The sequence below is a fragment of the Amblyomma mixtum genome, chromosome 5, assembly GCF_055824585.1.
Source record: "Amblyomma mixtum isolate Tamu chromosome 5, ASM5582458v1, whole genome shotgun sequence".
NCBI classification, from domain to species: Eukaryota; Metazoa; Arthropoda; class Arachnida; order Ixodida; family Ixodidae; genus Amblyomma; species Amblyomma mixtum.
Genome location: NC_143016.1, coordinates 17,952,393 through 17,965,926, shown reverse-complemented (window position 1 = coordinate 17,965,926; position 13,534 = coordinate 17,952,393). Strand labels below are relative to the sequence as shown.

The window sequence follows — 13,534 nt, the reverse complement described above, 5'->3', positions numbered from 1 at the left end:
TTAGCCTTCAACATATTGGTTCGACTCATTTTTATTGTCTCAGAGCAGAATGAGGCAGCACTGTCTGCTCAAACATCTCGATCATCACTTAATTTTTCCTCTGGCGCGCAAAGTACGTCTTCTTAAATCTACCACAAAAATTCTGCGATGACCTCAGTTTCACGGCTTACACGAGCGAATAAGTTCGCACGCTGTGAAACATCGACTGCTTCCTTCTTTTAATGTGGTACCTGTGAATAATGCGGTAGGAAAAAAAAATGTCTCGTCTGCTATAGGATTCGCCAAATGGCTTCAGGTAAGTGACGTCACCAGACCAGAAGTGATGTCACTTCCGTGAAAGGTATCGACGGCTTCTAATGCTATCGTAACACCAATATAAGGTACTTAGGTGTGCTTGTGAATTTTTCAGTTTGGACTTACCTTGAGCGCTCTCCTGTTTGTTTGTGTTTTTTTTTCACCTGGATATAGTGTTCTCGCATTATGTCAGTCACGGAGTACACTTCAGTGCAAGCACGGTGACACCCTACATTCCTCTCTTGAGAATCTCCTCCCACAATTCCTGCTGTATCGCACTCCTTCGACAGACATATAAGGCACTTAGGTGTGCCTGCGAGTTTTTCAGTTTGGACTTACCTTGAGCGCTCTCCTTGTTTTGTTTTGTTTTGTTTTCACACCTGGATGTAGTGTACTCGCATTATGTCAGGCACACACTGTAAACAAAAATATACCCAAAAGGGAGTATAAATGGTGGCGGCCACCCTTTTTACCCCATTTGTGAAAACATTTACTCCATGAGTAGAGAGTAAAAAGGTGGACTGCCCTCCATTTTACTCTTGTGAGGAAAAAAATGGGCTAAAAATGAGGATTTACCTGCACTTACTCCAGTCTATAAGGGGAGTTAATTGTGCCAAATACTCCACCAGTGCCGAAATGGAGTAAAAAAACACCATTTTGTGCAATCCGCCCCGCAACCTATAGCGTCTCGTCTGCTTCTGGTCAGTTGTCGAGTAATGGCGGTGAGTGAAGACCGCTTGGTTACCATCGTCGCTGGATCTCTGCTCACTTCTGCTTCTTCACGGGCGCCTGCCGCGGTACAAGATATTGGCTTGTCGCCGTGTTCCGCTACAGTATGTTGCATAATTTAATTGCTCCTGTGAAGCCTCCAGTGCTTTAACTATAACTGACTTTCCTTTGTTTGTGTCGCCACCCAGTTACAGCCCCCGCTTAGGCCTAATTCTCACAGGCTTTTTTCAGTGTGGTTCTCATAGTGTGTTGCAGCAGATTATGTGTTGCATGAACATGAAACTTTGAAAGAACATTGTGTCGACGCTGAGCTCTTCATTGAGCTCATGAAGCTACATATTTCCTCAGTCATACTGAAAAGCCAGGCCTTAATGAAGCGAACATGAAAGCAAATACTGCCATTCCAAACTACCATCAGGGGTGTTTTCAACATTTCTGCTCTGGTTTTTAGTCGAATACAGCGTGGTGCATGACCGTGAAAACTACCCAGCGACTCCTTCTCAGTTTTGAACTACTGATTATAATGTTACACCCCTTTATCTACAAACATGGCCAACCAAACGATCTCGTACAGCAAGCCCTTATAAAAATTTCTATAGACAGTCCATAGACTGTCTATAGACTTTAGTCTATGAAGTCTATAGACTGTCTATAGACAAATCCTTTAGACTGGTCTATAGACAGTCTATAGATTTATGGCCATACACTTTTAGTAGACTTTTGTCTATAGACAGTCTATAGACAAATGTCTACTGAAAGTCTATAGGTCTATAGGAAGTCTATAGACACAGGTCTATAGACAGTCTATAGACGATCTATAGACTTATGGTCATACATTTCCTATAGAGCTGTCTATAGACCGTCTATAGACATTTGTCTATAGACGGACTATAGACGACCTATAGACTTATGGCCATAGACTTCCTGTAGATTACTGTCTATAGACAGTCTACAGACAAAAGTCTACTGGTCCAGTAGACATATGTCTATAGACTGTCTATAGACATTCCATAGGTGTGTGTCCTGGCAGTGCTATAGACCTTTGCCTATAGATAGTCTATAGACCTCTGTCTACTAAACTATTAGTAGACCATTATCTATAGACTGCCTATAGACTGTCCACAATCATTGAAAAAGGTCACCAGACAGAGTTCACACATGAAACAATCAATATACTTACAAATTTAGTTTATTTACAAGCTATCCAGGCTGGGAATATGCAATATATGCACCATAAGAATGCACCACAGTAACATAAAAGTTGAAAGTAACAGTCCGGCTAGTTTCCTCAGAAGCATTCTTGTGGCCTGTTGTCTGCAGTAAATCATCCGGGCATGTTCACCTGTACAGCACCAAGGAAAAAAATAATATGAGAGGAACTGAAAAAAAAAATCCCATTCCATCTCTACACATGTGCTTTACAATGCAAGGCATATCCTGGCTCTGCCATTCTAGAAAGGCAATCTTTAATCTTTTGGTTTGGTTTTATGGGGTTCAAAGACCCAAGGCGACACAGGCTACGAGACGCTGAAGTGAAAGGCTGGGGAATAATTTCGGTCACCTATGCAGAGTACACAGGCCTTTAGCATTTTGCCTCTATTAAAATGCGACCGCCTAGGCCGGAATCGAATTTGCATCTTTCAGGTCGCCATACGAACATGATAGCCACTGAGCTATCACGCCGGCTCAATCATTTCAGTAAATACACGACAGATTATAAGTGTCGTCATAAAACATTGTAACAAAGACCCCTAATCCCTGGAGCACTCTACTCTGAATCCAGTACTGATATTGATTTCTGTATGGCAATACTGTTACAGCCAATACTGATCTCTTTATGGCAATTCTTTTACACTATTTGTAACAGAAGACTTCGAACAATTGTGCCACATATCTGCATTGACTCGCAAGGAGCTGTTAAGAATGCCACCTCCATACAATACAGATTCATTGCACCTTACAGAGGGATCCAAAAAGAAGAATATTGCAGCATTTATTCTTATAACCGCTATAGAAGAAGCGCTTCAGAATACCTTGCGTGAATTAAGCCTGGTACACCCGGCCAAATTTTTAACTGGCTCGGGTGTTGCATCGCTAATTGCACCTTGTAAAATAGGTGCCTTTCGGCTACACTGCTGGCATATTCCTGCTGTAATTTAACGAGTCAAATGTCATTTCGTGGTTCCTTTTTGTTCATATAATGTTTGAGTGCAGTACTTGCGTGTTTACATCAACGTTATCAGAAACATTCGTCTGCCCCTACGAACAGCTGAAACAAGCGGCATGCGCAGCTATGGTTCTGGCCCATATGGCCTCATATCCTCTGGGTAAAGTACCACTCCTTTCATGGCGAACAACTCGTTTACCCAGATTAGTGCAAATGCGCCACCAGAACCATTGCTGCGTATTCCGCTTGTTTCGGCTCTTCGTAGCGGCAGACGATGAATATTTCTGATAACTTTGATCTAAACATGCAGGTACTCCACTCAAACATTATATTAACAAAAAGAAAGTATGAAATGCCATCTCACGCGTCAAATTACAACATAAATATGCCAGCAGTGTAGCCACAAGGCACCTTTTTACAAGGTGCATTTAGCGATGCAACACCTAAGTCAGTTAAAGATTTGGCCGATTGTACGTAAGCCGATACTCAAACGGGCACAAGCTATACAACACCAGAAGGCAGAAGCAACCAGTTCACCACAGATTTGCGCCTATAACTTGAAGCACAAAGACGGAACAGCATACTCGTACATCTGCGCTCTTAGAAACAAGCGGGTTGCAGCGCTTCCATGCCGCGCTCATTATTCAGAAAACTAATACAGCACACAGAGGCTGCAGCTGCGCCGTTTCAAAAGCAGTCGCGAGGTTGAGACAGCAAATTACTGTCACGATAAAATACCGTCTGAAATTCACTTAGTTTTTCCTTCAAGTGCAGCTCCAACAGCGCAGTAAAGAGGTGTTTCTTGCATGGAGGCAGCCTAACCCAACGCTGCTAGAAAAATCAGCGAAAGCATTGAACGTGCTCAAAGTAGGAAGTATTTCAATGAAACAATTAACGCCTTCAACAGGCGCAGCTATAATAACACGAGAGCTTAATTCAATTTTAGGCTCAAATAAGCGGCGAGTCACATCGGCGCTTTCGTAACGTAGCAGTCTGAAATCAGAAACACATACTTTGCCTCTCGCGCAAATGGTATTCTAGAAATCTGTGCACGCGTGAGCGGGATTCATGAACGAACCACTCGGAACGAAATGTAAGCCACCTCTTGTCGAGCCGACCTTTACCCAGCTTTCAAAATGAAGTGCCCGCAAGCCAGCGGCGGCGGCCAACGGCTCTGATGACAGACACGGACGAATCCACACGTGCGCAACGAAGGGGAGATGGGATGGAGCTCGTGGGTTCTTCGCGGTATTTGAGCACGCCGGCCATTCGCGCCGGCAACGAATTTTATTCACCCATCACACTACAAGCATTCCTCCAGCGCCGCTTGAATACAACTTTGACAAACGTCTCGCGCTCCAGTCTATAGCGTTACAAGACACCTTTGCTGAAACGTCGGCGTCCACGACGCGCACCGAGCGAGCGTCCATACGTAGCAAGCAATGCAAACCTTAAAAAGAACAGCACTCCATGGTTCAGACAGGCGATAACACAAAAATAAGAAAATAAATGTAATCCACCACTGAACGAGAGTGTATGTAAGTACGTTTTCGGAGGTGCAAAGTAAATTGAGCTCACACGGCGCTAACTAACACACAGTTCCATTTCGGCCGTCATTCACAGGCTAAACGACATTTCTGGCCGCGCATCTACCTTGAAACACGAAAAATCTAGTAGACAGCTCGCGAGGAGCGGCTTATCATCAAGGGCATCGCACAGACTGCCTTTCCGCGCGTTAGTAAAGACAGCGGGACAGAGATAAGCGGCATCAGTCGAGAACCCGATGGCTTTCGCCTTAGAAACGAAGATAGGACGCTTGTAACTGCGCACATAATCTGTTCTGCACACATAGCTCTGCTTAGAGTGGTTTAGGAGACGAGATGAATAAAATATAAACGTGTAGACTTACCGTAAGCAGACGATGAAGCTGGATTTTGAAGAAAACGTAACCCGCGAAATACACGCCAACGCCATTGATGCAGCCACGCACAGGGTTGTTTGCAGCCCGAATGATTTTCCGCCGTCTCGCGGTAAAATGGGTATAACGTGAAACAGAAACCCATTTCACGGTCGTATCTTTACCGCTCGCACTCTTGCCGTGTGCAGCTTGATCTGATATCCAAGACCACAGAAGGCAATTGGTTTATAAGCTTAAATTCTTCGCTTACCCTCTAAAAATCTTATTGTTTTCGTGAAAACAGAACCGAAATCTAACTTCTTGTCGGTATACGTGCCGCATCTCCCACCGAATAGTATGTGGTACAATTCTCAAATAATAATTATAAGGTTGCATAGCATAACGTCTTTTTTGCGTGTGTTCATGTTTAGAAAACTGATATGCGCCACATCAGCGTGTCATCGGCTCCGAAGAAACAGGTGCAAGGGTAGGAACGAAAAAATACTGGCTTTGTGATTGTTGCGTCGCAGCACTTATTCACGTGAATACAAACTGCAAAGGTAGAAATGGCAGATGTTAATCGCACAGAGGACCAGGCTCTTTGAGATTAATGTAAGATGTTTCTAAGGGATGGGCGCTTCCTTGAATTCTCACACCCGTATTTCCCCCTTTATTTTCAGGACGTTTTTAAGAGAAATGTAGAACCGTTGATGAAATGTTTCTGATTTCAGCGTGTTGGACAGTAACGATCGAAAGATGGAATGGAATTGTGTAGAGCGATTCCTTTAAGGGACAGCGTATTCGTTCGATGTAGTACAGTTTGCGGGCGCCCTTACTTCAAGAACGGCTGCCTTTCCTCGGCTTACTTGTTAGCATTAAATATCTAATTGTATTGACAATACAAATCACGGTATAACGAAAAGGAGCTTGTGAATGCTCCTGAAAACAATATACAGGAGGGTGTTGTAATGGCATTACGCAATACTTTGCCTGCCCTGTACGGGACCCCCAGCTTGCTTACTTATGTGATATGCTCGAGCGCGTCCAAAATAATGCTGCGAGATTTGTGTCCATTAATTACAGCTTCTCAACTAGTGTCACGTCTCTTAAAAACCACCTTGGCTGGGGATCTTTAGCTAACCGTAGGAAACATTTGAGATTACAAATCATACATCGCATCTATTTTGGAAAGCTGAGCATTGACAAAGACCGGTATCTGCTTCAACCTCACTTTTTTCCTAGACGAGTTGATCATCAGTGGAAGATCCGAGAGATTAAGTGTCGCACAGATGTTTACAAAACCTCATTCTTTCCACGGACGATCAATGAGTGGAACAGGCTACCAGCCGGCGTCACTGAGTGCTGCACGGAAGGTCAATTCCGCGCATTCTTATCTGATGTTTGACGTGGCGCGCAGTTGTATTGCGCGTGTCTTTTTCATTTCATTAGTGTTATTTTATTTGTGGAGCGTGGTTGTCTTCCTTCAGTGCATGCTTTTCCTCATCTATTATTTGTGTGATTGTATTTCTGTTATATGTGTACTTTCGGCCAAATGAGGAGAAGTTATTGTGTCCCCCCCCCCTGCAATAATGCCTTCGGGCGCTGCAGGTATCTGTAATAAATAAATAAATAAATAAATAAATAAATAAATTTCCGTAATAGCGAAGGACGTGCGGGACTCCCGACATAGTTGCGGTCACTAGATGCAGGTCCCCTCAACATGCAGTGCCAAAAGAAATTGACATTGTTCTGGATTTAGTCGAAAGTCAGTGTATCGAGCATTGTTAGATAAAATTACGATTGTTATAGACTGGTCTATAGGCAGTAGACTATCTATAGTGTACAGTCTATAGACGAAAGGAAATTGAGGTAGTTGTAGACTGTAGTCTATAGAGAGTCTATAGACCGTCTATAGACAAAAGGAAATTGAAGCAGCTATAGACCGTAGTCTATAGAGAGTCTATAGACCGTCTATAGACGAAAGGAAATTGAAGCAGCTATAGACCGTGATCTATAGAGAGTCTATAGACCGTCTATAGACGAAAGGATATTGTGGCAGCTGTAGACCTTAGTCTATAGACCGTCTATAGACGAAAGGAAATTGAAGCAGTTATAGACTTTAGTCTATAGAGAGTCTATAGACAAAAGAAAATTGAGGCAGCTATAGACCTTAGTCTATAGCGAGTCTATAAACCGTCTATAGACGAAAGGAAACTGAAGCAGTCATAGACTTTAGTCTATAGACAGTCTATAGACAAAAGGAAATTGAGGCAGCTTTAGACCTTAGTCTATAGCGAGTCTATAGACCGTCTATAGACGAAAGGAAGTTGAAGCAATTATAGACTTTAGTCTATAGACAGTCTATAGACAAAAGGAAATTGAGGTGGCTATAGACCTTAGGCTATAGCGAGTCTATAGACCGTCTATAGACGAAAGGAAATAGAGGTAGTTATAGACTTCAGTCTATAGAGAGTCTATAGACCGTCTATAGACAAAAGGAAATTGAGCCAGCTATAGACTTTAGTCTATAAAATGTCTATAGACAGTCTATAGACAAAAGGAAATTTGAGCCAGCTATAGACTTTAGTCTATGAAGTGTCTATAGACAGTCTATAGACAAAAGGAAATTGAGGCAGCTATAGACCTTAGTCTATAGAGAGTCTATAGACAGTCTATAGACGAAAGGAAATTGAGGCAGCTATAGACCTTAGTCTATAGAGGGTCTATAGACAGTCTATAGACGAAAGGAAATTGAGGCGGCTATAGACCTTAGTCTATAGAGAGTCTATAGACCGTCTATAGACAAAAGGAAATTGAAGTAGCTATAGACTTTAATCCATAGATTTTCTATAGACTGTCTATAGACAAAAGGAAAAGTCTATAGGATGGCTATAGAGTCTATAAAAAGTCTATAGAAAGTCTATAGACCATTTTTATAAGGGAGAGGAGACGACAAGCAGACGACTCCTGCCGCCTACGCCGCCGCTGGGCTTGCAGACGGCGAATAGAATGCGTGACGGGGAGTTACATTAGGGCAGCGCAGTTTCCCAAGTTGGGTTGCCGGCGGCCAGCAGAGCTACTGCCCGTTTCCGCCGCTGTCACTGGTGTAAGAATGAGCCGGAATAAGAATATAGATTACGCCATTTGTCTGCTCCGTTTCTGCGGGTAGTAAGAGATTTACTCCTTTATACTCCAAAATAACTCCCTTATATAAGGGAGTAAATAAAAAAACACCATACATATGGAGTAAAAAAAACCTCCTTTTGGGTGTGCGTTAGAGGACAAGCCATTTGCTCCCTTTTGGGTGTTTTTTTGCTAACAGTGCAGCACATTTCAGTGCACGGACGGTAACACCTTATATGCCTCTGTTGAGAATCTCCTCCCATATTTCCTCCTCTGTTGCACTTCGAAGGCGTCCAAAGACTATTGCACAATGGGTGAAGGTGCATCGCCGCTGTTGAAAAAAGAACATGGTTATCTTAATCCGACCTGCGTAATAAAATAACCGTGTCAGAACGGTGGTTTGAGTTGTTTTGAAAGCCAGCACGATTACCACAACATAAGTTCAAGAATATTTATCAGGTACGAACATACATTCACTTGGCAATTCACCTTCGCCTGTTACAACAATAAACGGTATATTTTTTTTTTCGCGCAGCTCGTCGAGAAATTTCTCGTGGAGAGGAGGATGCTCTGAATGTAGCAGTAACCGCTTGCGTGAACTTCGACAATAGCTGGAGTATATGAGTGAAAAAATGATATGAACAAGAGAACATCTGAATAAAACTAACACGCCTCATCTGCGCTCTCTAATAAAATGTCTGTCTCCTTCTTAAAAGAAAGAGAAGGCACGAGTGTGCCATTTCTTACTATATTTTTCTTTTTTTTTGCAGAGGCACCTGTCCTTTTCTTTCTTTAAACTTACGACCTGAGAAAACAGATATAGTTAAAAAATATCTACACTTTTGCCAACTTTTCGCTTCTTAAACGCTTAAGTATAAACGCCGTTAATATTCTCACTCGGCGCTATCTCTGTATAAATTCGTATCGCATCTCCAAAACTCAGCTTCTTGCGGAACGGGCAAAAAGAGTTAGAGGATGAATACTGTGACCCTTGCGTTCCTCAATGCCTGCGCGAAAAGTGCAGTTGAAGTAATTGTGAATAAAGCGGACAAAGTATTTACACGCGCTTGTCGCTAATACCGCGGTCGTCGTCGGTATAGCGCCAAAGTGAACTACCTGTCAGCTGCGTCGTTCCTGATTGTGAACCCTACTTCCTATACGTCAACAGGTCCATTTTCAATACTTTAGTACGTCCTTACGCCATTTGCACTTCAAACGGACTCTGAGGAGAAAGTTGGGTGTGCCTGTATCAATATCCAACGACGTCCACAAATATATTATTCTCACCGAAAACGAAGCATGAAAAAGGTATAAAAAAACAAAAAATGACTTACATGTAACGCCATCACCGGCCGATTTCGGAAGCAAACGGTGGTTCGTTGATACCTACAACGCCATTCACTTCTAAACGTCGGCAACCATTCCTTCTTTGTGGACTTCACGAGTTTTCATCGAGCGGCGGGGAGCCTTTCAAACGCAGTTTTATCTGCCTTAAATGAGTTGTTTTGCTGCTCTACAAACATTAACGTGCCTAGAAATAGAAAGATAAACTATTTTTACTAACAACAATATTTAGTTAAGTTGCCCTCTATATACCTTCAAAGAGGTCACCATGCAGAGTTTCACGCGTGCTAGAAACCCGTGGACGTCTGTTCTACTAAAAATAATATGGATTGGTGCGGTTGAGATCATTTCAACAATAGCGGCTGTAACCTCCTGACTGCATACATTTATAACCTTCCAAAAAAGTCGTGAGAGAGTCAAGCGAGTTAGCACAACCGTTTCGTACTTTCTGCTTCACTTGCTCGTCTAGTCTGACAACTGCTACATCGAGAAGTGTGTAGTAGCGCCGCAACCTGAATTCACCGCTTCAAACCTCTATTCAAAGCAGAACAATGAATTGTAGGTGCCTTCGAAGTCAAGAGAATAGGCGACTGTCACCCTGTCTAGACGAAATTAGCTTACGAGGCAACGCGAGTAATTATCTTTTAGACTTCGACTTGAAAGGGAAACAATGTGTTTGATTTGTACATTTTCTACAAAAAAATAATTTCTTCCACCCCAACCAGTACCGTACACTTAGTCACTTGTGAGCAGCGTCTTTCATGAGGTTCAGCTTTTCTGTTCTTTCAAAATACCAAGTGTGTTTCTGACAAGGAGCGATACTGAGGCAACGGTCTAGCAGGTCGAAAGGCATTCTACCAGCGTCAAAATCGTCTCTGTCAATCAGTAAACTGGTTTCTGCGGGTAAGTTCACCCACAGTCAACCCAACTGTGCATTCGACTTAAATACTTGTTCTAAGCCCGGTGGTAGCAACGGACGCCTGCATAATGAACGGCGACGGAAATTATGAAAAACCCAGACCATTCATTACACTACTCTCGTTTTCCACGCCATTCAATTCTTCTCATCCGCCTTTTGCTGTCTTTCACAGCTGACACACATCTGAGCTGGAAGAGCCGCCTTTGCTAATGGAGGTCGCCTCCGGCGGCGAGTCTGCAGCGTGGACCACGGGCCACCATACGTGATGGCGGTTCGCTCCGAGCCAGAGCAACACGTAAGGCGGCGCCAAATGCGACACAAGTGGGTGTCACACCACCCGGCGCCTGTGCCACCATTGAAGGCGAGGTACACGTATGGGTTTACAGCGCTGTTGGACGCTGATATGACGCCGAAGACCGCGACGAGGTTGGGCCCGAGGGGCACATTTTGTGCGAATGCTAGCAACATCTCCTGCACCATGTACGGGAGGTTCGTCACCAGAAACGCCACGAATATCACTACCGCCATCTTCAAAGTCCGCAGGCGCGCCTTTGGCATGGTGTTCCTGCTGCCCTCTAGAGAGCCACCGGAAGCACCGAAGAAATTCTCCTGTGGTCCAGACGTGGTGGAACCCGTTCGCCACATGCGCACCAGGATGCTCGTGTAGAGCGACAGGAGTGCGACCAGAGGCAGGATGAACACAAGCACAAACACGGACGCCATATACACCTGCCGAGCTGCCACCGACTCGCGGTAGATGTAGAAGAGTGAGGCACAGTAATACTTGTCCCCTACCACGACGAGGCGAAACACGAACAGGTTGGGCAGCGACGGAACGAGGGACAGGAACCAGCAAGCGGCGGCCAGCGAACGCGGCTTCGGTGCCGGTGCCAGCGGCTTGCAGATGGCGAAGTGGCGGTCCACCGCAATGCCCACCAGCATGTATGTCGAGGACACGAGCGCATACGTCTGCAGCACCTTGAAGACCCGGCAGGACCCTTCGCCGGCTATCCACATGCGGCCCATGATCTCCCACAGCAGCTGCGAGTTCATGGTGACGAGGGTGACGAGCAGGTCAGCGAGGGCCAAGTTCAGGAAGAGGACCTGTGCCTTCAGCAGCCGTTGACGTCGCGATGTCAGGAGCCGGTAGCAAACCGTCACATTGCCGATGAGCGACAGGGCCAGCATGATGCCGATGAAGATGATTCGCAGCGTGCGTTCATACTGCGGACCAAACACCTTTTCCTCCGGATCATCATGCGACGACGTCGCATTAGCTGGGCCAAAAAGAAGTGCGAGTTCCTGTCGCATTGCAAGACTGGAGCCGTCTCCAAGCCAGCGTCTGCCTCTGGTTCCATCGCCACTGAGGCGGGCTGCGAAAGAGGCAAAGCCGAGGCAGCCGGAGGCACTTGATCTATTCGTTTTCCGGCCGTGAAGTGGTACTACGTATGCCTTTGCAACTGTATTCTGTGTTGCAACTTGCGCAGTTTGTTTTCTACAGCAGGCGCATTCGTGACCACTCTTATCAGTTTAACAGATTTCACACACTTCGTGGCACTGTGTGATTTTCGGGATTGAAAGATGGCTGACGCTCGAGGCTGTTCACCTTTGGCACACTTGAAGACGTGACCTTACCTTCAGCACACAATGTTCAACGCCAGCAAATGTCTGAAAAGAGAAGAGAAGAGCATTGAAAAATTACCTGTGGCACTCAACGAACTTAAGTGCAGGCAATGGGAAAGAATTGCAATTTTGTTGCATTCTAAACCTATTTAAACTTTATATCAATTCTATTCGAGTTTTATTCGAATGATATTCCAATTATATTCCGGTTGTGTTCTAATAGTTCCATTCCTTTGAAGTTGGTGCTGTTTCAAGTACTACCGCTGATTTTTAGTGGTTCACATTTCGTATTTTCGCGCCTTTTGAGGGCGTCACACTCTTTCGACCAATCATGAGTTTTTAACGCCGCCACTTTATAGGTGACCCTGGGTATTTGTGTCGGTGAGTCAACCAATGCTTTCGTATTAACAATTTGCGAAGACGCCACGCAAAGAACATAGCTCGTTTGTGCTTCTCGTGCATTGCCAAATTTAAAACTGCTTCTATCAGCTGATGTATTAACACCATTTTTGAACTAACTAAAAAAAGAATATGTCGAGGCATTAATACCAGACTATTCAGATACATGTGGGTACATCACTAGCCTTGGGCTAGGCTAACATGTAGCTCAAGGAACTTTGATCGCAGTGAGGTTGATTGAACAAAAAAAAAGAGGGCACCAAATTTTGTATTTTTGTGACTTGCTTCTGAGAAATTTTAATACGAAAACTTTCAGATTTATTTTAATTATATCAGTTAGCATAATGGCATTTAATGACATGTTGGAAGGAAAGGAATTCTTTGTTGCACACATACCGTGTGCAATATAAACTTGTTCTCTCACTGATGAGTGACGACACGTCGACTAGAGAAGACTGTGTGGGCAAAGAACGCAAAACACCAAAGTTGTGGGAAAATCGCAATGTACAATACTATTTTCCTCTCATGCGAACTATTTATTAGATTTCGTACAATGTGAAAAGCAGTTAATGAAGTAATTATTATTTTTCTTTGAGCCTGGCACATTGAATTAGTTAGTCAGTTCTCTGGGGTTATGTGTGAACGTAAGGAAAAACTCGTGTTTGGATACATCCTTGTTTCTCAAGATAATCCTTCATAATTCCTTACGGAGTGTCATCTTGTTGATCAGTGTGTGAAGTGAAAGTAAACTGCCTCTCTTTGCGCCACCCCGGAAAAGCAGGTGCCAGGTAGAGTAGAAATTTTGCTGAAGTGGAAAGCTGCACCATACACTCAAAATTCTGCCTTGATGTTTTGCAAAGATTATGCAGCTCTGAATACAGTGGCGTGCAACGCCACCATCCCGCCTACTTTGCCTCTATCAGTTTCTGGCTTCCTTGGCTTGGAGACATTGTTCTATGACCATCGCTAATTACAGGTACAAAAAATCTCTATATCAAGGTTTTAGGACTGATTAGACTTTGAATATGCAGAAAAAAAA

The 13,534-nt window shown here is 44.0% G+C and overlaps 1 protein-coding gene across 1 annotated transcript; it reads right to left on the bottom strand.

The window, feature by feature from the left end:
- Positions 1-10,608: 10,608 nt before the first annotated feature.
- On the bottom strand, positions 10,609-12,075 carry LOC149341415 (vasopressin V1a receptor-like). Its single transcript, XM_089541968.1, has one exon. The coding sequence runs from the start codon at positions 11,782-11,784 to the stop codon at positions 10,609-10,611; it is 1,176 nt and encodes a 391-aa protein (XP_089398094.1). The 5' UTR covers positions 11,785-12,075.
- Positions 12,076-13,534: the final 1,459 nt, after the last annotated feature.